The following is a 26,233-nucleotide window of genomic DNA, read 5'->3' as shown; positions in this document are numbered from 1 at the left end:
ATAGGGATGAGAAAAGGTAAGAATGGAAGTGGGGGTGGAAATAAGATCCTTTTCTTTTAGGACAATATAAAATTTCAGATCAACTTGAAGGATGTCCCAAATTGCCAAGCCAGAGGTTGAGAAAGGCCATGTCCATTTAAGTTCCTATTGCATATTTTTAAAAAGAACTCCAATGCGCAGTTTAAAAATATATTATATTTAAAATATTTAGTCTTTTTATTGTATCTGTAAGACTATATAAAACCTCTTACTTGGAGATAACATTAAAAGCACAAATTTAAATATTTCATAATAATGCAATTTTAAAAAACTTTTATAAATACCCCCTAAAAATGTTTCCATGGTCAAAAAAGTTTGAGAAACATTGTATTTTGCAGCAAGCTTTTTGAATATTGGCAGTGCATATTGGCATATTAAAAGTTCCTAAAAGTCCTGCAACCCAGAAGTTTGTTCATCTTTGCTTATTTCATTGTTTCTCAAATCTAATGAATCACAACATCATCTTCTTCAAATATAAAAAGTAGATCAAAACACACTTTGGGAAGTGTTACTCTAGGTAGATCAGTGTCCAATCTCTTTCACTGTCTCAGTCTCTTCTGCCTTCAAGCCACACCTCCTCAGCCTCTTTCCCAAGCTCTCCCCACCTAACCTCTAAAATGCAACTCAGAACCCGGCAATAACTGGATCAGTTCTTGGGATATTTCCAGTGGGTATTACACATCAGCTCTGATCTGAAGAGAATCCATGTACAGCTAAGAGAATAAACAGCTCCATTCCCATTCCAGTTGGTCCTTAATCTCCCTAGGACACCAGCCAAAGTTGTTGTCCACTTAGTAGGTCCCCTTGTTTTCTGTGTGGGTTTCTTTTATTTATTTATTTATTTTTTTAAGTGGATGTCTTTCCATTAGAAACTCAGCACTGGTGAGGCACCAATTAATTTTGCATAAGCTGCCCACAGTACCATTAGATGTTAATCCGTTCATTCATAACCACAGAGTGTGGTGGTAGGGTCATGCATGTAACTTCTGCCTCTAGCCCCGAGGATTTATTCAGTGCTTAGCCCTAGTTCCCGCAGCTGTGTCTTTTCAATGACTGCTTTATGGTGGCCAAGAGAGTTGAGGTCGGCTGCCAGGACTCTAAGATCTGGAGGAACACATGGACACATTATTCTTTCACTCTGAAGCTATCCAATCCCTGTTCCGGTCAGATGGGAAGATAGTGGGAGGATGTCTGTGAAGCAGCCCAGCACTTACTGCTGATGATATTACTCATCTCTGACATTATTGCAAGAGAGCAGGCTTAAATCTACCCTCTGTGTTCTTCAGTGCAAGGTTAATTACTAACGAAAGTGTAATAATATAAAACATAATTCTGAGTTTAGCTCCTAGCTTTGTTTGTAAGAACTACTATGGAGCCATTATTTTCTTTACTCTAAGACTACACATTGGATCCAGTCTGCTTCAGACACGAGGCCAAGAAAGACGGGCTACTATGCTAACTGAATACTAATGACGCTTTTGCTGAAGTTGGTTTTTGTATTTACGTAGAAGGGGAAAAAAATACTGTACCTCAAAGATAGCAAGATTCTTACTGAATATTTGAGGAATATTTGGAGGAAAATATCTTGCCACTTCTTTTGTACTTGTAACATTTGTAAAATGTTTTGTTCAGCACTATGGAAAAGCAAAATATCATCATCATTATTACTGGCCTTTGTCCACAGTGGATTTCATCCAGATTCTAACCAATGACTCTGTGACTAACAATCTGAGTCACTAAGTTTCAGATGTTTTTGTATTTCAACATAATTCCCAAGCTGAAAGTTTTTTATTTATTTTCGTGAAATAGAATTAAATGCCCTTCTGTATTTCTAATCTAGTATCACTGGGTGAAGGGCTAGAACTAAGTGGATAGATTGAATTGTTCCTTCAATAATAGGTTCATATTGGCAAAGAATTAATTACCAAAATGTCAAAAGTATAATATGTACTTCCAGGACAAAAGTCTTCACCCTGGCAAATAATTCAATTAATTATAAATATCTGAGGTTTTGCCACGATAGTGGCACAAGATAATTTCAGAATTTCAAATGCAGAGAATCTACAACTAAAGAGCTGTAAGAGATCAGGGGAATGAACACACCCGAAAACAGGAACCTGAAAGAACAGACAAAAGACAGGGGCATTCAATTGGGAGAAGGCTGGGATTAGAGTTTGAAAGAGAATGACAGAAATATGCAAGTAAATTTACTAGCTATTAACTTTGCAAAGACGCACATCTTTATTCTTACAGCTCCTTCAAAGGAATATTTGAAAATGGACAATCTGAGCTAAAATATCCATTTTTTTAATGGAAAATTCCATTATTTTAATTATTTTCCTATTTTTTCTGTGTCCATTCTCATACCAGTCCCAGATTGTCCCTACACTATAACTATCCCTACTGGTCACCTTACATCAATCTTAAAAGGCAATTCCCTGTCATTTTCACATGGAATAACTTTACAGACATTTAGTCATACATTTTCACAGCATCTCAGATTAATAATACCTTACACTTTTATAGCATTTTTCAAAGGATTCTCTTGCATGTTATATCATGTTAATATCATCATCATATGCAGCAGAGAAGAAATGTATTGCCCCTTTTTACAGATGAAAAAATTGAAGCTTATTACAGTGATGTAATTGGTTTAGACTCATTGGCTAAAGTCATAAAGATTGTTACTAGAAAAATCAGAATCCTAGTCCAAAGCTCTTCCACCACACATGTAACAGAAATCTGAAGTTTAGAAAGAATTTTTGCCTTAAATCCTCATAATGCAAAATTAAGAATAAAGCCTGGACAAATGAGTTGTTATTCCTGGATACTGGTCTTTGCAAATACTATTTCTGATATCAAGTATTATATTGTGTTACATTAACAAAGTCCAAAGTATCAAACTGTAATCGGACCACACAAAATATTATCAGAATATATAAAGATCATAAGCAAAATGAATTTGACTTTAAAAAAACTCTCTGTTCATCATTCTGTAGTCTTTACAGCACGTCCTACATAGGTCTATGTAGGATGTTCTTGAGTGTGCGTCCATAAGATTCCTGCTGTCTTTCAGCAAGTTACAAGTTTTTGTTGTGAACCTATTGGGTTTTATATCTAAACTAACGGCTTTTCTAAGGGAAAAAGATTAATCTACCATTTCTGTTACATCTTCCACAGTGCCTTTGCTGGAACCACAGTTGTTGCTTTTTAACTTGTATATAGCAACTACTTCTGTGACATATTTTGAAGTCCCTTGGCCCCCGACTCTGGCCATGCACCCCCACTGAGCCTCTTATGGCTAAGTTTGATACTGAAGCAGTAAGAAGGTCAATTGCCATGCAAACCACTCACATCACAATCATCTGTCAGTCTTTCAGCTGAGCAAAATTCTGGGTCTCACCATAGATCTTCTCCACCATAACCTCTGGAGCCGAGGGTGCCCCGTGAAACTGCATTAACCAGCTCTCCAAGAAAATCTTGTGAACTCTAATGTTTGATCATCACCACAATGATAGCACTTTTCAGTTACTGGAAATTTTAGTGACATTGATTGTGAATACGGTTCCTGGGCCTGGTCTTAAATGAAAATGGAAGATCGTTCTCTGCCTTAGGAAAAGAGGAGAGAGGTAGACTACAGAAACGGCTCAAAACAAGGACGTGGGACAATTAGAGAGAAAATGTTCGCCTGTACACTATTCACGTGAGCCGGCCAGCAAGCACGGTGCCTAACCTCAGGGATCCTGGAGCTGTCTTCTTTGCACTGCTAGGACATTTAGGAGAGACATTAACAGCAAGCCCTGCAGAGCGTGGCCAGGGCACCGCGTCTGAATGACTAATATTTTTCCAACCTAGAGCGACATTAAGTGATTGGAACTATTTCCCCCTCAAACCAGGCGAAACCAGGCTTCCTCTACCCGCTGTGTGCCAGAGCCCAAAGATTAACAAAATAGTTTTTTGAAAAAATCTGAGTCAAGAAAATTGTGTGCTTCAAATTCGAAATGAGGGTGTGTGAAGACTGGCGAGCTGTCAGGGACCAGGGGGATGACTGTACATAAAGGAAAACGGGACGCTGGAGGAATGGACAAAGGACCGGGGCATTCGGCTGGGAGAAGGCAGGGATTGGGGTTGGATTTAACAAGATTCATCAGGAAGGATTTCCAACCAGAGGACAGAGATTGCTTTAAGCTGCATCGTGAAACAATGCCACTCTGGCCATACGTCCTTACAAGGGCGGTAAAGCAGAGAATTTGTAAAAACCTCGTCTTCCCCTCCTCTGAACGCAGTTAAGGAAAGGCCCTGTCCTCAAAGCAGGGACGGTCGCACGCAAACACAGCCGTGTGGGTCTTTTGTGGAAACACGCCCGGATCCGTTTGGTCCACAGCGATGCTTCGAGAACACGCTGCCTCCTAGCAGGCTCTTTCGGGCATTTATTTGCGATAAGCAAGCGCATCAAACGGGCAGGGAGGCGTCCACGAGACTGTCAGCCCGCAGGCTGCGTGGGACGCCGGGCTGCGGAAGGCAGGGGGACCGGGAGACACTGTCCCCTCCCGTAGACACCGAGCGCGGGCCGCCGCCTTCTCCCGCGTCCCCGCGGGGCGCTGGCGAGCGATGAGGCCGGGGCGGCGGCTGGGGCTCGGGGGCTCGGGCAGGCGCGGCGGCCGCCAGGGACGCGCCGGGGCCGCGCTCAGGTGCAGCGGGCGCTGCTCGGCAGCTGCTCCCCGCGCCGTGGGCCCGCCGGGCAGGGGACGCCGAGGCTGGAGCCGCGCCGGGCAGCTGCCGTCCCGCTGCGCGGCCGGGGGCGGGGCGGCCGCCTCCCCTCCCCCTCCTTCTGCCCCCGCCCCTTCCCCCCGCCCTCTCCTCCTGCCCTCCCCGCCCCTCCCCCCGCCCGGCGCGGCCCGCGCCCTCCCGATCCTTCCCGCGCCGTCTTCCCTTCCCGCTTTCCCCGGAGAAACATGGCCGGGAGCAGCGAGGAGGCGCCAGACTCCCGGCGAGGCGTCGTGGTAAATGCGAACTCCCGATCGCTCGCGGGGCGTGCGCGCCCCTCTCCTCCCTTCTTGGCACCCTCCTTTCCAGTCCAAGCCCGAGAGGCGTTCGGGTGACAGCGGGCCACAGCTTTGTTCTTCCCTCCGGCGGGGATCGCTTCCATCCTCAAACCTAGTCCTCCCCTCCCCGCCCCCCATCTGACGAAACACCTAGTACCGTCCTTTCGCCCCGTGTTCCCGGTGTCCCCCCTCCGTCCCCGGGCCAGGAACCCGCTCCTGCAGCGCGAAGCCTGCGTCGTGCCGGCTCCCCTACTCTTGCTTGCCACCGGGAGTCACTTCTGCGAGCCGGGCGGGTCCGCGAAGAACCCCCGCGTGCCGCTCTTGGGGCTCTCTGTCCCTCTGTGCTCCTCCTGACCCCTCCAGTGCGGGCTTCAAGTGTTGTTTTCAAAAAGGGGGCGCTGAGGATTCTCGAGGAAATAAAGTAGTTCAAGCGGGCGGAGTTTGAGCTCTGAAGCCTTTGGGACCTGGGTGGGGGCTCCGCCTGGGGGGCCTCGGCATAAGCTCCGGGACAAGCTAGCGGCTCCTCAGTGTCCTGTGCCTCCTCTGTAAACGGCAGAAATAGCAAGCTGTGTCTGTTGAGCGAATTGGAGAGGATGTGTGGCCGGATGGGAGGATGTGGGATGGTGGGTCCCAGACCTGAATCTCTTTAACCCCGGGAATCCTCGAGGTGTCAACCAGAGGGTCCCCATCCCTCAGTGTCCTGGGGTCAAATCTTTGCAGGAATGGTTTCCATAGCAGGTGGTGGTTATGACTGTGTCAGGTTTAACGTGAAAGGGTGGTGAGAATGGTGGTTGGGGCTAACTTGCCATTAAGAGTCTCTTTTCAGAGATCAGCTTGTAATTTACAGATAATCCGTTTATGAATACGAATGGACTGCGTTAGAGCAAGTGGGTTGGGGAAGGAAGCACCTCTCCCTGAAACATAACTGTTCAGGCTGAAATGTGCTGCTCAGTTCTTATCTTACTTTAACAGCAAGCCCTTTGTTCTTAAAGGATGAGAGTTCATTTATTTACTTATTCCATGCATTGACTGACCTGCTGGGTTCCAAGGGGTGTTGTAGGCTCTGGGGATACAGCAGATAGCAAGACAGAGGCCACGTCATCATGGAACTTGCATTTTAGAAGAGGGACACAGGCAATTAGTGTGGAAGCAAATAAAAGAGATCATTTCCAGTAGTTGTATGTGCAATGGGAAGAGGGTAACAGGATAGAGTAATTGGAGGAGGCGTGGGGAGAACGCTTTTGCTCAGGTGGTCAGAGCAGCCTCTCTGCAGCGATATTTGAGCCAGGATCTGAAGGGTAATCAGGAGGTAGCCATGTGAGGACTGCAAGGCAGAGGGCCTCATACCAAGTGCAAAGGAATCATCACGTCTGATTTATGCTTTTACAAAAATCACTCTAGTTGCCATGGTAGTATGGGCAGGCCTAGGGGTGGGCTGAATGCGAAAGGGATGAAAATGTAAAAAGGGAAATCATGAAGTTCAATTTGGGGCAAATTAAGACCGTAGTGTCTGTAGGGTCCACAGGTCAGGATACACTGTAGGCAATTTGAAATGTATATTTAGAATTCAGGAGAGTGATTGGATCGATTTGGAAATCATCAGCAAATAGAATAATGTTTAATGTTTGGGAGTAGGTGAAGACACCCCATGGATATGGGGGGTGGGGGGAAGAGAAACACCTACTAAGGACAGAAGCCTGGAAGACCCCAGGTGTAAGAGGAAGACTGTGGAGGAGAAGCTGGATAAAGGGACCAAGAAAGGGCAGTGAAGTGGGAGAGACCAGGCAGGGTGGTGAGTGCCTAGGCAACAGTTTTGTGGGGTTCCAGAGGTCAATGAGAATGTCAGATTCTGCAGAAAGAGCAAGTAGGATAAAGACGGAAAAGAGGCCACCATATTTAATAATTACAAAGCCGTTAGTAGTGAGAATCTTCTAAGCAACCATCCCATTTGTAGAATGGTTAAAATATAGTACTACCATATATAGTCCTACCATATAGAACTAGATGCTCTTAAAAAAGAATGAGGTAAATCTAGATGCACCAATAGAATAAGTAGATTGTTGAAGTCAAAAAAGCAAATGAGAGAACAGTGTAAATAGCCTAATCTATTAGTGTCAATAGAGGCCCTCTTGGAAGCACGGTAATTTTGTGAAAAATGTAGGGAGGTAGTGTAAGTGGGGTATAGAGACAAGAAGCTGTTTGGACCAGCTGCCTTGGGGCTCGGGCATGATGAACAGTTGATCAACCTCATGAGAACTCACTGAGATTGAAAATAATCATGCATAATGGAAATGGTACCTGGGCTTATGTCATTTTCTCCAGTAGAACTTGGGATGATTAGATTAACCTCACGTTGGATATAGGCGGGCAGGGCAAGTTCAGAATGAATTCAAGGTGCTGGTGAAAGCTCATGGCATCTAGGGTAGGAAGGGAAAGAAAAGCTGAAGAGGGAAAGTATACTGGGAAAATAGAGAGCCCTCAAGGATGGGGTGCAGAAAATTAATGGGAACTTTTAGTACCAGTGAAAAAGGGAGCAGGTAATAGCGAGCATTTATTGAGCACTTACTATATGTTTTTCCTGTATGATTCTTTAATCCTCATAAATCTGTGAGGCAGGTCTGTTATACTCCCCATTTTACAGAGGAGGAAACTGAGGCACTGAGAGAATAAGCAAATCATCAAGGTCATATCTAGCAAATGGCAGAATCAGGATTTGAGCCAGCTTTCAATCACTCTACTACACAGGCACAGGAAGCTGTGATTCCAGGGAGGAATTTCAAAGGTGGGGCCGCTCTGGAGGACTGGTGTAGCTATGTGAATGTGTTGCTAATGTGGAATAAAGATGTGGTATGAGCTAAGGCAGGTGAAGGAGCTACAAGACGGAGTCATTGGAAGGATCATGAAGGTAGGTATTGGAGGAAATCACCCAAATCTCCACCTCGGAGGTGGAAAAGAAAATTCTGAGTTGGTGCAAACTTGGTGGTAGAGATGGCAAGGAGCGCAGAGCCAGATGATTCAAAGCACGAGACAAGAAGTATAATTTGTGCAAAACAAAAGAATATTAAGAGATTGAAGATGGCTCTTGCCTACAAGTGGCTTTCAGTTGATTTGGGGAGGTAGGACATTAGCATATCATTAACACTAAATGGTAGCAAATGCTAATTGCCAAGTAGGAGAGGTACACCCTGCATTCAGAAATTGTGCTCACAGTTGGCTTGTCACTTGATCTGAAGACTCCTGGTGCCTCTTTGTTACTTCTCGGGGAGAGATAAAGATCTTCTCTACCCACTTGGCTTTTCTGAATCAAGTCAGTAACATGTTGTTTTGTTTGGTTTGGATTTCACCAAAGCATTACCAAAAGAGCCATAGTTAGCACCTATACAAAATAGTTTGGCAGGAATAAGGAGAAGAGAAGAATCTAAAATGATTGTGTTTCTGTTATGGTTGGTTCCTCCCCACCACCCCCCATGAAAATATGGCAGCATCAGAGGTCAGTAATCAGGTATAGTTCCACCTAAAACACAACTTTGCTAGGTCATACTGAGTTTTACCTTATGGGTGCCAAACCCACGACAGAAGAAGAAGGCATATGTGATTCAAGGAGTTATTGGTCTATCCAGCCTCCTGCATTCCTCTGGCAGCAGAACCTAGGGCCTATCCTTTAGCAAAATGCTTTTACCCATTATTCTACACGTGTGGTTCTGAGGGGACTACCCATCCTAGTGCACCACCCTTCCTGGCTCTAGTGCTGGGCCAGTTGATGTTCCTGTTTGGGATTCTTTGAATCATTTCCAAGCGGTAAGACTCCCTTGCTCTTTGCTGGTGGAGGCATAGGCGTGAGCATGAAAACCAGAGGCCACAGCCCAAGGCAGAGAGTGGGGCCAAGCATGTGGAGCTCAGTTGTGAACAGGAGCAGAGATCAGCTTCTTATATGTGTTTCCAAACCGTTTTTCTCCATGGGAGAAAAAAAATCTGAAAAAGAATGCGAGAAATATTCTAAGCAAAAATATTATTTGTAATGACTTAGAAAATAAGTTTTCAGTATATCTTCAAATGAGAAAAAGAGAATCAGAATTAGTTCTGGGATTTGGATGTTTTGTAAAATGACTCAGTGAATGTGTTTGTCACATCCCCAGCTTGGCGATGTTTTGCCTCTTTGAACAGAGAGAGCATTGTACTGAATAAACTTAGAGCATTTTATCTGTGATACTGAAACTATTTAAAGACCTCTTGTTTGGATTTTTAAAAAGCAAGTGAATAACGATTATCTACAGTTCATAGCAACCTCCATTCCTCCAGGTTTGGACTTATTTACAACGCAATTTGCATGTACCGTTTAGGATAACAAAGCATACACCAGAAGTTCCTTCATCTCTAATTGACTTTTATCTCAACAATGAAAACTCATGTTTTCAGATTAATTGAAAATAATAGCCAATTTGAATTATAGAACAGTTTTAGAGAAATAAATTTCTTCTACTTTTAAGTTTATAGCTTTAACTAAGGTAGTAAGGCTTTGGCAAAGAGGATTGAGACACCTCTTTCAATGAATTAAAACATACAATTTGTAATTTTTTTTTTTTTTTCTGGTGCCTGGCTGGTACAGGGATCAAATCCTGGACCTTGGTGTTATCAGCACCATGCTCTAACCAACTGAGCTTACCAACCAGTCCCCCAATTTGTAATTAAATGATTGATGTTTCAGTATATCTAAATGGTTAACTATAGACCACATACTGGTATACAAGTTTTATATCCATTATCTTTCCTACTTAATCCTCACAATAGACATATGAGGCAGGCATTGACTCCATTTTATAGATGAATACACTGAGACTTAAAGAAGTTAACATGTCCAAGGTTCTACAGCTAGCAAACTTGCTGTAGGTGTGTCAGAGTTCTAAGTCTATGTCTTGACCATTACCCCATGCTGCCTCTGAGATATGGATTACCATTACAGTTTTGTTGGTTTTGTCATTTTCTGATCATATTTTCCTTTTTTTTTTGTCTTTTTCGTGACCGGCACTCAGCTAGTGAGTGCACCAGCCATTCCTATATAGGATCCAAACCCACGGCGGGAGCGTCGCTGCGCTCCCAGCACTGCACTCTCCTGAGTGCGCCACGGGCTCGGCCCCGTATTTTCCTTTTTTTGGGATCATTTATTAAGCACTTATTATACCCCAGGCAATATACTAGGTTCTGTAAGTACACAATCTGTTCTAGTTCTTTAAATCCCCCCAGCAAGCCTGTCGATAGGTTTTATTGTGTCTTATTTAAAGGAAGGGAAGCTGAGTCTCAGAGAGAGTAAGTAATTTCCCTAATGTCACAGCTAATAAGTGTCAGAGCCCAACTTTTGAACATGGAGTGGAGAATAGTTTCTGTGATTCATCCAGAGCTGGTCCAGTAAAGTATTTGCATGGTGAGAGGAATGAGCTTAGAAGACCACGAGTTAATGATGCTACCACCTGGAAGGGCTCCAGGAAGTAGAGTAGGTAGCATGTGTGGTCTGGAAGGGGAGCCAGAAAGTGCTGTGCACTTGGATGATTTCCCCGGGGCCTGGTGCTGGGCAGGGTTCTTGGCTGCTGGAGTCTTTCCTGAAGGTTCTTCATGGACAGCTGGTAGTCCAGGCTCTGACCTATCACTGTGATGTTGGAGGTAAAAGCAGGCCTGAGGAGATGTCAGGGTGGGTGCCAGAGCTGCTCTGTGCAAACTCAACATCCCCCCAGCCAATTTGCTGGTCGAGGTAGAGCAAATGTGATACTTTCCAAATGTGCAGATGACATACACCATTTGGCCATCAGTTTGCTGATGGAAATGGAAGATAGGAATCTCCAGGGCCTTGAACAGTGATGCTTTTTATTACAAGGAGATAAAGTGAGGGTTGAGGCTGGAGGTCAGGCAGTTGAGTAGCATGCAGATGGAGACTGCGTCATTCATCCATTCATTGAACGTTCTGAGCGCTTACCATATTCCAGGTTACTGTTCTGGGCACTGGGATTTAACAATGAAAACATCTCTGCCAGAGGAGCTAACTTTCCAGTGGGAGTAGACAAGACAGAACACATATGCACACACACATATGTCACATCCAGTGGTACTGCATGCTATGAAGGAAAGGAAAGCTGGATAAGAGGGACACAGAGATGGGTGGGGAGGGAGAGGGTACTATCTTATGTATGTGGTCAGGGAAGGCCTCTCTGCGGAGGTGACAATGAAGGAATACTTGAAGGAAGAAAGGGCCATGAGGATATCTAGGGGAAGAGTATTTCGGGCAAAAGAAATAGCAGGTTTGAGGCTGGTGAGGCAGGAGCATGCTTGGGCAATTCGAGGATCAGCAAGAACAGCGGCTACAGCAGACTGAGGGAGGAAGAGTGCCGGGGATGAGTCAGAGAGGGCCATGATGAGGACTCTGGATTTGACTCAGTGAAATGGGAAGCCCTTGATAAAATGTGAGCAGGAGGAGCCAGTGATATGGTGTACATTTTTAAAGGAGCATTCCAGATGCCATGGGCTGCATGAAGGGATGAAAGAAGGAGGCAGTGACAGCTCCAAGGCCTTGGTCTGAGTAACTGGAAGAATGAGTTGCCTTTACTGAGATAAGGAAGGGCATTTGGGAGAAATATCACGAGTTTGGTTTGGCTGGCATTCCAGAACCCAGTGGGTGAAGGCTGGGCCATAAGCTCCCCTTCCAAAACCCAAGCCATGGGGAACTGGTTTTGAGTCCTGTGTGAGGAGGAGGGTGGGAAGCAGGGGCATGTCCCAGCACTAAATGGAGTGTGAATGGGTTCTAAGGCCACAGCAAACAGATGAAACTGAGTGAGTAAGAGGACAGAAGGGACAGGAGTCTTCTCAAAGAGCCTGAGTTGGAGCCTTTGGTAGAAAAGAGAGGTGCAAAGGGACCAGGAATATGGGAAGGAAAATCAGAGGGAGGGAGCAGTCAGAAAGGCCTCCAGGAAGAAGTGGGATGACTTGAGCTTCCGACGAGGGAGCCAGGTTCAGAATAAAGAGGTAGAGAGGGTGCAGGGTGCATGAGCGACAAATGAACGAAACCCAGAGCTGGGAAGAATCATGACTTGACTGCCAACCTGAGGGCAGGGGGGAGATGGTGCAGGGAGCTGGGCTGGAAACTTAGGATGGCTCTGCGTTATGAAAGGCCTCAGAAGCTCAAAGCTGGACAGAACCATCTGATGAAAGTGTGCAGGAGTGATTAAGGAATGGGAAACAGGAAAACAGCTGCAGTATGGTTTGCGTGTGTAACACTTTTGTTGTTGCATATTTTCTTAATGATCTGAAAGTAAAAGTAACTCCACCTTCACCTTAATTCCCCACCCCCCACCCCACCTTGTTACTATTCTAACCATAAAACTTGCACACCAAATCCTAAGCAAGAGGAAGACTTGCTATCAGTCTACCTGCTATATGACTAGGCCAATTTTCTGGACCATTATTTTCCCAACAGGACTGGCTTACTTTCCCACCATAGTACATCCTTTTAAAGTCTTTCCTATAATGACTAGATTACTCAAAAGTTTGGGTCTACTCTAATCCCAGGTGATACGTACTTTTAATAGGTAATCTTTCCCAGGCAGAGGAAGCGTTTATAATGAATAGAAATGTAATAGTATATATAATAATATAATAATGTATGATAATGATACTGTATATTTTATATAATTACAAATATTAATAATGTTATTTATTATAATATATTCATGATAATTTTTATAATTTATATATAAATTATATGTTTATATATATGCACTGTTATAAACAATACTATCGGGTTAGCTATAAGACATTGAGATTACATTTTTATTTTGTGATGACCATAGTAGTACTAAATCTTTTTTCAGACTGTAGTAAACAAAACACTTTGCCCCACTGAGCTTTATATAGGTTGAGAGAATATAATTTAATGCACTATGGAGATCTTCAGGCCTATTCCATATACTCAGCATGCTGTTTTTCAAATGATACTCTTTCCATTGTTGTTTATTTATGTTTTAAAAATAAGTTTCCAATGAAAAATAACATAACCAAAATCATTTGATTTACAGGTTATGGATGATTGGTCAGGGTATGACTTGAATTTGTTCACATACCCACAGCACTATTATGGAGATTTGGAATATGTCCTCATACCTCATGGCATCATTGTGGACAGGTGAGTGTTATTTCCTCTGTCAGTCTTGGTCCTGCACTGGGCTGGCCCACTCTTGTGTGAATCATATAAAGTATTTTAGGCTTCTATTCCTGAGCCCCTTTTTATGGTGGTAGAGAGAACTTATATAGGGCAGTGAATTTGAAATAAAATGAATTTATGCTTTAACTGAACGGTTTACCTAGACATTTGTTCAAGGGGTATGGTAAGAAGCATATGCATACATAAACTATTATAAGTAACAGCCTCAAAATAACAATGTCCTAAGGTGGCTTTTCCATGGAATACAAATCTGATCCTCAGAAGGGAGAAAAGTTCCATGATCAAATGAACTTGGGAAATTTTGCATTTCCCAAATTACTAAATCTCCCAGTAAACAATAGCATACTAAACATATAAAAATTCTGGCCAAAAAAAACAAAACAAAACAAAACAAAAAAGGAAACCTGCTTGATTTTAACAATTAAACCAACTTTTTTTGAGAAGAGGGAGACTGTACTCAGTTCACCTCTATGTAGTTCTCGGAGGAGATTTCCCTTAACACCAGTTTGGGAAGCACCTAATTTTAAAAAATTCTGCTTTTCTTACCTGAGTTTTATGATTTAAATTAATTGCATCCTGATCTGTGATTTAGTCCCTCTATAGGAGAATTACCCAATGAACTTGTTAAAATGCATATTCTTAAGATTTATGTCTAGAAATTCTGAATCATGGTATGGGGTGGGGTCTGGGAATTCCCATCCTCACCTTTAAAATAAATTTATTAAGATTTACATACTGCAAAATTCAGCCATTGTAGGAGAACAATTCAAAGATTTTTAGTAAATTTTTAGGGTTGGGCAATCATCACCACAATCCAGTTTTACAACATTTCCATTATCCCAAAAAGTTTGTTTGCAGTCAGTCTCTGCTCTCACCCCTAGTGTCAGGCAATCACTAGTCTGCTTTCTTTCTCCATAAATTTGTCTTTACTCACATTTTATATAAATAGAATCACACAATATCTAATTATTGATTCACCAGTTGATGGACATTTGGATTTCCAAATTGGGACTATTGTAAATAATGCTTCTATGAACACTCACATATAAGTCTCCGTGTAGATATGTATTTTCATTCCTCTTGGATGGATTCTGGGTTTTCTGATAAGTTTAAGAAGCTGTCAATTATTTTCCAAAGTTCCTGCACCATTTTCATTCCCATCAGCAGTGTGTGAGGGTTCCAGTTTCTCCACATACTTATCAACATTTAGTATTGTCTGTCCTTTTGGCTATAGCCATGCTAGTGGATGTATAATGATATCTCATTGTGGTTTTAATTTGCATTTTCCTAATCATTAGCATACTTGTTTTCTATTCATATATCATCTTTGGAGAGATGTCTATCCAGTCTTTGGCCAATTTTTAAATTGGTTGTTTGTCTTCTTCTTGTATTGTAACAATTCTTTATATATTTTGGATACAAGTCCTTTATAAGATATATGATTTGCAAATATTTTTTCCCAGTCTGTGGCCTGTGCTTTTTAATTCTCTTATTAGTATCTTTTGAGAAGAATGTGTATTCTCCTGCGGTAGGATGACGTATTCTATGCATTTCAATTAGATGCAGTTGGTTGATGATGCTGCTCAGTTCAACTGTATCTTTACTGATTTTCAGACTGCTGGATCTGTCAATTACTGACAGAAGAAGTGTCGAAGTCTCCAAATGCAATGGTAGATTTATCCATTTCTCCTTGCAGTTCTATCAGTTTTTTGACGTTGTTGTCAGGAGAACATATGTTAAGTATTGCTATGTCTTCTTTGGAGAATTGACTTCTTTATCATTATGTAATTCCCTTCGTTATTGCTGATGATTTTCCTTGCTCTGAAGTCTGCTCTGTCTGAAATTAATATAGCTACTCCAAGTTTTTTTTGATTAGTATTAACATGGCACATCTTTCCCCATTCGTTCACGTATATGATTATATTCAAAGTGGGTTTCTTGGAGACTACATATAGTTGGGGTTTTTTTAACCCATTTTGACACAAGGTGTGGCCTCTGATGACTGTGCAGTTTACCTTTGTTGTGGGGCGAACGCACAGAGAAATCCAAGACCAGCGTCAGTGTTGTAGTTTCATAGCTCTTTATTTTAGTGTTGCAGCTCTTTGTTCAGTGTTACAGCACCTCTTTTTTGCTTACAAGCAAGGAGAGCACTGGGCAGCAGAAACTCCCAAGCCAGTGTCTCCCAGAACAAAGGAAAAGACCCCCTTACATAGCCTAAATTCCCGCCCTTCTCCCTCCCAGGTTCTCATTCAGGTCCTCTTATGTAAATGAGGGATGCTGTCCTGCTAATTTGGATTGGCTGGTTATGGGACACAGTCCATTGGTCATTTTAGGACCTAATTTGCCTCTGGCCCTTGGGGGAAGGGTGTGAGACCGCTGTTATCTCCTAGAGGGCGGGCCCAAGAAGCAAGCAGGGTAAATGGCAGGGGCCAGTTTGTGGTGGAGCATAGAGTTTCTAAAACAGTTTCTCAAGTGGAAAAGGGAAAAGCTCAACAATTAAAAATGTTTAGACTTCCCTGCAACACCTTTGTTTTATTTTGTTTTGTTCTTGGCAGCTGGCCGGTATGAGGATCTGAACCCTTGACCTTGGTGTTATAGCACTGTGCTCTAACCAACTGAGCTGCCTGCCAGCCCTATTTTTGTTTTTATTTTAAGTCTCGCTTACTAGGATTCACCCCTGTGTCTGAATAGCTTATTGTTCAGCTTACAATTGCTTAGAAGTGCTCAGACACTTTTAGCCAATAAAGTGTCCACTCCTGCTGATGGATGTATGTGGGGGCTGGCAAACATATTCAAATTTCTGAACTTTTTCAAGTATTCTCCAGCTTTTACTTTCCCCTGGGCTCTCTTGTAGCTCCTCTCCTCATGTATATAGCCTTTATCATCCAGGGATATGTGGTTGGCTTGGGTCCCCTCTAGTCTCTGCTGTGTATACATGCAACCTCTAGTTGACCAGAGGTATATGATGAACTTATTGTGTACCCCTACCCTGTGACTCTCTAGCCCTGCAGAACTCCCTGTCAAATCCCTGACTAGTCTGCTAGTTCATTGCTCAAAGGGGACTGCAACCTCAGCTAATGGAGCCATGCTACTGAGATGGCCATTTTAGCTTACAATGTTCCCAATCAGATGAGGTCCCTCTGGCAATGCCCTACCCTGGTTGAACTACCTGGTTGAACAATAGAGCTTGTGGGGGAAGAGGGTGATGGGAGCCTCCCCAGGCAAGAATGCTGTTTCTACCCAGAGTTTAATGTTTTCATGATTAAATGTTCCTCAATTTGTTGTGTGTCTTTGGTTGATTTCCAGAGTGCTGAGATGGTTGTTTTTGACAGTTTTGTCTGGGTTTATAGTTGTTTTTTGTGGAGAGAATGTATTAACCTCCTTACTCCATCATGCTGGTCACAGTGTCCCTTTTTGAGGAACATGCCAGATATTCTGATGTACATTTTTTGATGATAACATTTTGAGAAACATTGCCTGAAACCATGGTTACCATTCTATGTGTATATGTTTATATGTGTGTGTATGCATATACACACACACATATAAAATATATAGTGTATATGTTACATATATAGAACATGTTATATAACGTACTATATGTGTATTATATGCATATATAATTCAGTTTATCTGTTTCAAATCTAATGCTATCTGAAGTGCCAATGGGGATTTTTTTTAAAAAAAAAAGCATATGCCTTATATCCTGACTCCATGTAAGATTTTAATGTTGTATGGTATATGAACAAATAAATACAAGGACAGTTCCAAATGAGGTATCAGGTGGCAGTCCAAGGCTGCTGCACACTGCACAACCCCAGGGGGCATCCTTCACATTGTGTTCCATAGAAACACTTCCTCCTGCAATTGTACTCTTAATAATCTAATATGTATAATACATCACACATTTCTATTAAGGAACAAAAATACTCTGAAGTAGTTGTGCTTTAATTAATATATCTTTTATCCCTTACTTCTTTCAGAATTGAGCGTCTGGCTAAGGATATTATGAATGACATAGGATATTGTGACATTATGGTCCTGTGTGTGCTTAAAGGAGGTTACAAATTCTGTGCTGATCTTGTAGAACACCTTAAGAACATCAGCCGAAATTCAGATCGATTTGTCTCTATGAAGGTTGATTTCATCAGACTAAAAAGTTACAAGGTAAGTTATTACATGTTCCATTTTCATTGCATGTTGTTTAGAATTAACAATCTGTTAGTATGGAAGAACTGATAATATTATGAAAATGAAGAGTGTAATTTTTGAAAACTGAACTGAAGATGAGTATAATTTTTTTTTTTTTTTAATTTGCAAGAATACTACATCCTCCTATAAGAATTCAAATAATATTCTTTGGAGGAAGCCAGGAAAACTTTCTATTTATTTTCACACATATGGAAAGACTCTTCAGGAATGATTCGTGCATTTTGTATGGTGATAAATCTGAGTGGTTATTTCCTGGTGCCCATCCTCACAAATGAATGTGGTTAGTGTTAAGAAACTCTAGTGAACACTGACATGTTTCTATTCAGGATGTCACTGTTGGCCCTGGAGACATGTGGGAGGGTGTCCAGCCCAGTACTTGGGTGGCTGCAGTCATGGCCTGGAGTTAGAGAAGGGAAGCTTGTAGGGCAGTACATTACGGAGTGTGAGGAGACAAGGCCAGGAAACCTCCATCACAAGGCCCCTCCACCAATTTATGGTGGCTTTCTCTGGCCACCGTTGGATGGAATTGATGGGGGTTATTCTACAAGGATGTTGTTCCCTTCGTCTTCCCTTCTCTCTATGATATTACCGCTTGTGATGCTTTTTGATTCAATTTATAATAAATTATTAAAACTAACTTCCTACTGGATGAGGAACTCTTGGGGTCAAAAACGGTGAAAATATCTCATTCACAAAACTAGCTTGACACATTTTAATTCATTAATTGCTCTTTGAATTGGCTTTCTATTGCTGCATGACAAAATCACCACAAACTTAGTGGCTGAAACCAATGTGCATTTCTTACCTTATAGTTTCCTTAGGTCAGAAATCTGGGCATGGTGTAACTGGGCTCTCTGCTCAGAGTCTTACCAGGCTGGGGTTTTGATACCATCTGAGATTGGGGATCCTTTGCCAAGATCACTGGTTGTTAGCAGAATTAATCCCCATTTACTTGGTGACTAGGCTGGAGACCTCTCCTGGCTCCTAGCGGCTCCCCTTAGGTTAGCCTCACGGACTCCTCCACAGGCAGTCCACAACACAATTAGGTGTTCCCTTCCTCCATCCAGGAAGGGCCCAGATGTTATTTGAAAGCTCAACTGATTGCGTCGTGTTCAACCAGGATACTCTGCCTTTTGATGAACTCAAAGTCAACTGACTGGCCACCTAACTTTGGGAGTGAATTCCCATCACATTTGCAAGTCTCACCCACACTCAGGGCACATACACCAGGGAAGGACAGTCTTGAAAGCCATAATGCATTTGAGATTCATTAATATTCTGTATATCTTAGAATTCTGCCTACTGTACCCTATGCGACTATCTTTCAGTTGCCTTAGTTCTAGAGAGCTGGCAAATTCATTCTTCTTTCTTAAGATAGCCTGTATTTTCCTGATGACCTCGCAGGCCAGGGTGAAGCTGTTTTTTACAGTCACCTTAACCCTAACTTGTTCGTTTCATCCTCTCTTGCAAACATTTTCTCTCTTTGGGCTCCCTTCATCCTGGTTTCAGCAGCTGGGCTTCCTTCTTACAAGATTTTTCTCATTCATTTGTCCTTGTTCCTTATTATATCTGTCCCTGGTTAACAGCTTTCAAAAAACCTTTTAAAATCTATTTAAAATTGAAGTCAGGTTTATTGAGGTAATAATTTACATGCAGTAAAATTTACCTCTTTTAGTTTACAGTTCTTTGAGTTTCAACAAATGCATATAATCATGTAAATCACCACAATCAACATACAGAACAGTTCTTTACCACAAAATATGCCCTTGTGTCTTTTGGAGTCAACCTCTTTCGAAACCCCCAGGCCCTGTGACCACTGATATGTTTTGTATCCCTAGTGTTTTCTCTTTCCAGAATGTCATATAAATGTCATCATACCAAGTAGCCTCAGTAAATCTGTAAATCTTGATTAACCTAATGCATTTGAGATTCATCCATATTTTGCCTATCAGTAGTCCATTTCTTTTTATTGTCAAGTAGGATTCTGTTATATGGATATAGCACAGTTTTTTAATCCATTCATCAGCTGAGGGATATTTGGGTTGTTTTACTTTTGGGTGATTAGGAATAAAGCTGTATAAAAATTCACATACAGGGTTTTTACATGTACTTATGTCTTCCCTTCCATTAACTAAGTATCTACGGGTAAGATTGGTAGGTCATACAATGAGTGTGTATAAGAAATTACCGTACTGTTTTCCAAAGTGACTGAATAATTTGCATTCACAACTGTGACACGTGAGAGTCCCAGCTGTTCCACATTTTCGACAGCACTTGGCATTATCTATTTTTCTTTATTTTACCTATTCAAATAGGTGATAGTATCTCATTGTGGTTTAAATTGGCATTTGCCAAATCAATAGAGATGTTGAACATATGTTCATTGGCTTATTTGCTATTTATATAGCTTTTTTGATGAAGTGTTTGTTCAAATATCTTGCCCAGTTTTAAAATTGGGCTGTTTGTTTTCTTATTATTGAGTTTTGAGAGCTCTTTGTATAATTTGGCTATAAATTCTTTCTTAGATATGTGTTTTAAATATATTTTCCAGTCAGTGAGCTGTTTTTTCAGAACAGCGCATTTTTTTTTTCAAAGAGCATAATTTTAAAATTTTTATAGTCTGACTTATTCTTTTTTTTATTATACGGATCATGTTTTTGGTGTATCTAAGAAATCTTTTTCTAACTCAAGGTCACAAAGATTTTCTCCTTTGTTTTCTTTAAAAAGTTTTATAGTTTTAGGTTTAAATTTAGGTCTATGGTCCATGTTGTGTTAATTTTTTAATATGGTATAAAGTATGGATCAAGGTTTCTTTTTCTTGGCATGTGAATGTTTAATTGTTTCAGGATTATTTGCTGAAAAGACGATTCTTTTCCATTGAATTTCCTTTGATTTTTCATTGAAAATCAATTATATATATGTATGTGGATCTATTTCTGGACACAGGTCTGTTCACCTAGTGTGTCAATCGCACAGCGTTTTGATTACTGAAGCTTTAAAATAAGTCTGGAAATCAGGTAGTATGCTTCCTCCAACTTTTTACTTCTGTTTCATAATGGTTTTAGCTATCCTTAGTCTTTGCCTTTTCATATAGATTTTAAAATCATGTTGTTGATTGCTAAAAAATAACCTGTTAGAATTTTTATTGGGATTGCTTTGAAACTATAGATCAAGTTGGGGAGAACTGACATCTTAACGCTATTTAGTCTTTCATTCCATGAACAGCATAAATCTTCCAATTTATTTAGATTTTGTTTAATTTCAGTCTTATTTTGTTTTCAAGAGTCAGATCTTAGGCATATTTGGTTTGATCTACACTTAAATATTCAATGTTTTTTGGTATTATTATATTCAGTAAATTTTTATTTGAATTTCAATTTCCAATTATTTATGGGTAGTATAGAAACACTTTTGATTTTATACATTGAATCCTGTGACATTTCAAAACTCATTAATTCTAGTAGCTTTTTTTGTTGATTCTTTTGGATTTTCTATGAAGACGATCATTTCTTCTGTGAATAGAGATTACTTCTTCCTTTCTAATTTGTATATATTTTATTTCTTTTTATTGCATTGGGACCTCCTGTTCAATACTAAATAGGAACGGTGAAAGAAAACATTCTTGTCTTATTCTCAATCAGTATGATGTTGACCATTGGCATTTTGAAGATGTTCTTTATGAGTTTACATCAGTTTAAGGAAGTTTCTTCTATTCTTAGTTTGCTATGAAGCTTTTTGTTTTGTTTTGTTTTTAATTATGAATTCATATTGTCAAATACTTTTTCTAGATCTGATGATATGATGAATTATACTGACTGGTTTTTCTAATGCTGAACCATCTTTTCACTTGGTCATGACATATTATCTTTTTCATATATTGCTGGATTCAGTTTGCTTTTTTTTTTTTTTGAGGATTTTCATCTACATTCATTAAACCATAGTTTTCTCTTCTTGCAGTGCCTTTTTCTGGTTCTGGTATCAGGATTATGTTGGTCTCATAAAATGAATGGGGAAGTATTTCTTCCTAGTCTTTTTTCCAAAAAAGTTTGTGTGGAATTCATATTGGCCTGGAATTTTCTTTGTCAGAAGGTTTTAAACTAGGAATTCAATTTTTTTAATAGACACAGGAATATTCAGATTATTTTTCTTCTTGAGTGAACTTTAATAGTTTGGGTCTTTCAAGGCATTTGTCCATTTTATCTAAGTTTCACATTTCAGGACATAAAGATGTTTATAATATTCCCTTATCTTTTAATGTCTGTAAGGTCTGTAGCGATATCCTCTCTTTCATTCTTCATATTATTAAATTATATCTTCTGTTTTTTCTTCTTCTTCACCAGTGTGCCTAGAGGTTTGTCAGTTTATTGATTCTTTCAAAGAGCTAGTTCATGGCTTCTTTGGTTTTCTCTATTGTCTTTCTGTTTTCCAGTTCCATTGATTTATGATTTTATCTTTATTATTTCCTTCCATCTGTTTGCTCAGGGGTTAGTTTGCTTTTATTTTCCTAGTTTCATAAGATGGAAGTTTAGTTCATTGATTTGAGAACTTTCTTATTTTCTAATATGAACATGTAATGCTATAGATTTTCCTTTAAGTACTTCTTTAGCTATATCCCACAAATTTTGATATATTGATTTTATTTTCATTCAATTTAAACTAATTTCTCTTGGGACTTTTTCACTCACTGGTTATTTCATGTTGTTTACTTTTCAAATATTTGGGGCATTTTCCAGAGATATTTCTGTATTATTTCTATTTTAAATCTGTTTCAAAAACTATACATTGTATGATTTCAATCCGTCATCCAGTTTCACACATTGTGTGCCTCAGCTTTTGTCCCACACCTTAGTCCTGTAGGACCTGGGGATGATTGTGGTGTCTCTTCTCTTCCATTCTTACCAAATGTTCCTCCTCCTGTCTATCACCAAGGTGACGCACATCATCTCCTGAGAAATGACCTCATGTAAAAGCCTGTCTGCTCACTCCGGGCAAACCTTTCCCCTAATTAAATATTCTCAGAAATGGACAGAAAACCCATATTCATAGTCTGGGGTATGACGTGAACAGCTGTCCGCCCATGGCATGTGAGCCGTCCCCGTCCAGTCATGAATTAATTGCTGCGTCAGGTTAGGCTTGCGCTGACCATCCCTTTACAAACTTGAGCCCTTTCAACATTCCTGAGAGCAGAGACCAATTAAAAAAAAAAAACAAACTAAACTAATGAACACCACCAAATAAGGGGAGGAGGAATTGCTCACTTTCCTAAGGGTGTTTGGTGCTCCTGCATTCTTCCGAGCCTATTCATAGGGTGCAGACATCTCAAAAACATCTCAACAAAAACAGTGGCCACTAAAGCACCCCATTTATTCCTTCAGAAGTTTCTGAGGGGAGGTCAAGACTCTGTGCACTGTTGTGGGTGCACTGCACAGTTTTACTCCTTCCTCTCCTGTTGCCTGCTGATTCTTTTAAAAGTTCTTTTTGAGGGAAAAAGAGATGAAAGTTCATTTTACTCCAAGGTGATGTTTCTCCTTGTCCCAGCCATCAGCATTAATGTCACTTCAGGAGCTCTTTTGCCAGAGAGGTCTCAGTTGCCTGATGCCCTTCACAGTTTACAAGGGACCTTCATAGTTTACAAGGGACCTTCCTGAGGGACAATGGCTTCAGACATCTCAGGGCTCTAGGTAATTTGACTTTTCTTTGTCTTTGTTGTTATATTAAACTTTCCATAAGTTATTGAAGGGTGTGGCTAATATACTCCTGTTCTTTAATAAAATGAGGGGCACTGACAACCTGAATTTCTTAACATTTCAAGTTTTCCTTTCTGCCTCCCTCCCTTCCTTTTTTCCTTCTATCCTTCCTTTTTCTTCCTATTAATGTTCAATCGGCATTTGCTAGATGGATTAATTATCTCCTTTAATCCTGACTGCACACCTGCCAGGTATCTCTCACCTCTTACTAATGAGGAAACAGAGGCTCAGAGAGGTTAATTAACTCATCTAATGTCACACAGCCAATAAATAGTAGAAATGGCATCAGAGACCAGAACCCATCTGTCTCTTAACCCTATGCCCTTCCCAACATATCTTTTCCACAGATTTTTCTAAAGTTTTCCACAAAACTTTACTACTGTCTGAAGTATTAATATCTTTGCTAACATTTATAAAGGGGCTGGTTATATTTTCCACCTGAAGTATAAGCAGGAGAAATATTAAGTACATATATACAATTATTATTATTGTTATATGATAATTTGCTTTTAAGAAATGGTTGCCTTACTTGAGAAAATCTGACAGTTTCATAAGAGAGAATTTGTTACATGTATGACATCCCATACGTACACAAGTGGTTGTACTTAGTAGCTTGCCTCATAATATGAACAAATTTTGTGGAGATATTCAGTTTTTATTTTATTTAACAAAGAGTCAAATACAGATTATATCTCATAAGAGTTTACTCACCCATGGGGCTTATGTTTTCAGCTGTTTTATTCTGAAATTATACTACATCTCCTTTGAACTTATTTGCATTATACCACTACATTATACATTTTAAAAATATTTTCTTTTTCTCTAAGTAATACATGCATGTGGCTTAACATATCCGAGAGAATTTGATTGTGGCAATTTTATAGAATAGGCAATTTTAAAACCCTCCCACTACAAACACCTAAAAATTCTAGGTGAAAGAAATATAATTTTTTAAAAAGTCTTTAAAATGCTTATTGAAGAGGGCCGAGCCCGTGGCGCACTCGGGAGAGTGCAGCGCTGGGAGCGCAGCGACGCTCCCGCCGCAGGTTCGGATCCTATATAGGGATGGCCAGTGCACTCACTGGCTGAGTGCTGGTCAGGAAAAAGACAAAAAAAAAAAAAAAAATGTTTATTGAAGCTCACAAGAACATAAGGGAGAGTGAAATGGAGAGTGTGAAAATCCGAGTGTAGGTGTGAACTGGGGCCTCCCAGAAGCAGGAGTGGAGCAGAAGTATATCAGTCACAGTAGTCTGACTTTAACATCCATGCAGAGACGTGATAAAGCTTCAGACCTGTATAAAATGGGAACTTGAATAAGACCCTCATGTAAAGCCGGTGCCCTCGATGAGGTATGCCCTTGGTAAAAAGAAAAAAGAAAAAAAAAAAAGATATCAATCTACCCTTTCCTAATGGGAGATCTAAGAAAGCTAGCTTGTCTTTCTCAACCTGGGCAGGGGTGAGAAAGTAAAATATCCCCTGGAAATTTTTAAACACAAGTCTGGATTGGATGTGGATTTGAGATTTTAATTTACTTTGCCAGCATGGTCTGGGAAACCCCAGCCTGAGAATCTAACATTGAAATTGGTCTCAGGCCATGATACCCCCAGGGTGTCTAATAGAAGCAGGTTCAAAATCTCTCTAGAAGATAGTACCACAACCTAGGTAGGATTCCTACAGATAAAGCCTCACTTAATTTGAGCCTACAAACCAAAATTACAAATGATGCATTGAAACAATCTTCCATAGGGAAGATCATTTGTCAAAAAGTTATAGCAGATACAGGTAAATGAAAAATTGGAAGTAAATATAAAATAATTATGCTTAATATGACTAAAGACATAAATGAGGGAATTTTAGAGAAAAGTTAAGACAACATGAAAAGAAAACATAGTGAGTACTTTTAGAAGTGAAATAATAGATTGTCTAGCAGTGACAATGGTAGTAATTGAATGGATAAGATTGTAACTCAATGGACAGGATAAACAGCAGACTGAATGTCATTATGGGTATGAATTTTAAATTGGAAAGTAGATCTGAAAAAATTACCCATAAGGTAGCATGAATGGAGATGAAATATAAGGAAGAGAAGATAGGAGACATGAAAGACAGAATGGAAGGACCCAAAATATGTCACATAGGAATTCCATAAGGAAAGATTAGGGAGAATGGGGGAGAGGCAATTTTTGAAAAGATAAAGCTTAATCATATTCTAGAGTTGATGAAAGAAATGAATTTTCAGATTCAGGAAGCACAGTGAGACCACACCTAGACACATTATAGTGAAACTGAAAAACAAAACACCAGAGTCAAAGAGAAGTTCCTACAAGCAACTGGGGAGAAAAGAAAGGTTGCTTATAAAGGAATTACCACTGTCCTATGAACAGACTTCTCAGAGGCAACAACAGAAATCAAAGCCATGGAGCAGTATTGTCGACAAACTGAAAGACTATAATTGTTAACCTAGATTTTCATTTCCAGCTAATCTTCAACTCAAGTGTGAGTACCAGATGTAGACATCAGTAATCACATTCTAAAAAGTTTCCCTATAATCGGCCCTGACTGAAAACATCTCCTAATGGTTGTATTTTAGTAAGAAGGAAACTAAATCCAAAAGAATGGATGTGATACAAAGAAATTGATAAGTATACAGGTAAATTTTAAAAGTTTTGATAACACTAAGGTCAAAGCTTTGATCCCTGTACCAGCCAGCCACAAAAAAAAAAAAAAAAAAGAAAGAAAGAAAGAAAAAAAGAAAAGAAAAGAAAAATAGTTAATGAAATAAAAACGTTGATTATGACAAATTTTGATGGTAAAACAAAGATGGAATTAAAATACCAGTCCACACTCAGATGCAAATGGAAGAAGATGATCAGAATAAAAGCATTATAATGTCCTCTGTATTATTTAGAAGAAGCATAGAGATGTTGATGACTTGCACACTTTTAAGTTAGGTATGTTTGTTAAAAATTTAAGGCTAACCACTGAAA

General features: G+C 40.2%; 1 protein-coding gene across 1 annotated transcript in view; it reads left to right on the top strand.

The window, feature by feature from the left end:
- The first annotated feature begins 4,971 nt into the window (after positions 1–4,971).
- The window catches only part of PRTFDC1 (phosphoribosyl transferase domain containing 1), a 93,214-nt gene continuing 71,952 nt past the window's right edge, over positions 4,972–26,233 (top strand). The window contains exons 1-3 of the mRNA XM_063100895.1: positions 4,972–5,042; positions 13,142–13,248; positions 17,271–17,454. Coding sequence (XP_062956965.1) covers positions 4,995–5,042; positions 13,142–13,248; positions 17,271–17,454 — 339 coding nt within the window. The 5' untranslated portion in view covers positions 4,972–4,994. The remainder of the gene's footprint in view (positions 5,043–13,141; positions 13,249–17,270; positions 17,455–26,233) is intronic.

The sequence above is a fragment of the Cynocephalus volans genome, chromosome 6, assembly GCF_027409185.1.
Source record: "Cynocephalus volans isolate mCynVol1 chromosome 6, mCynVol1.pri, whole genome shotgun sequence".
NCBI lineage: Eukaryota > Metazoa > Chordata > Mammalia > Dermoptera > Cynocephalidae > Cynocephalus > Cynocephalus volans.
The sequence above is the reverse complement of the archived record's forward strand: the minus strand, read 5'-3'. Positions and strand labels throughout refer to the sequence as shown.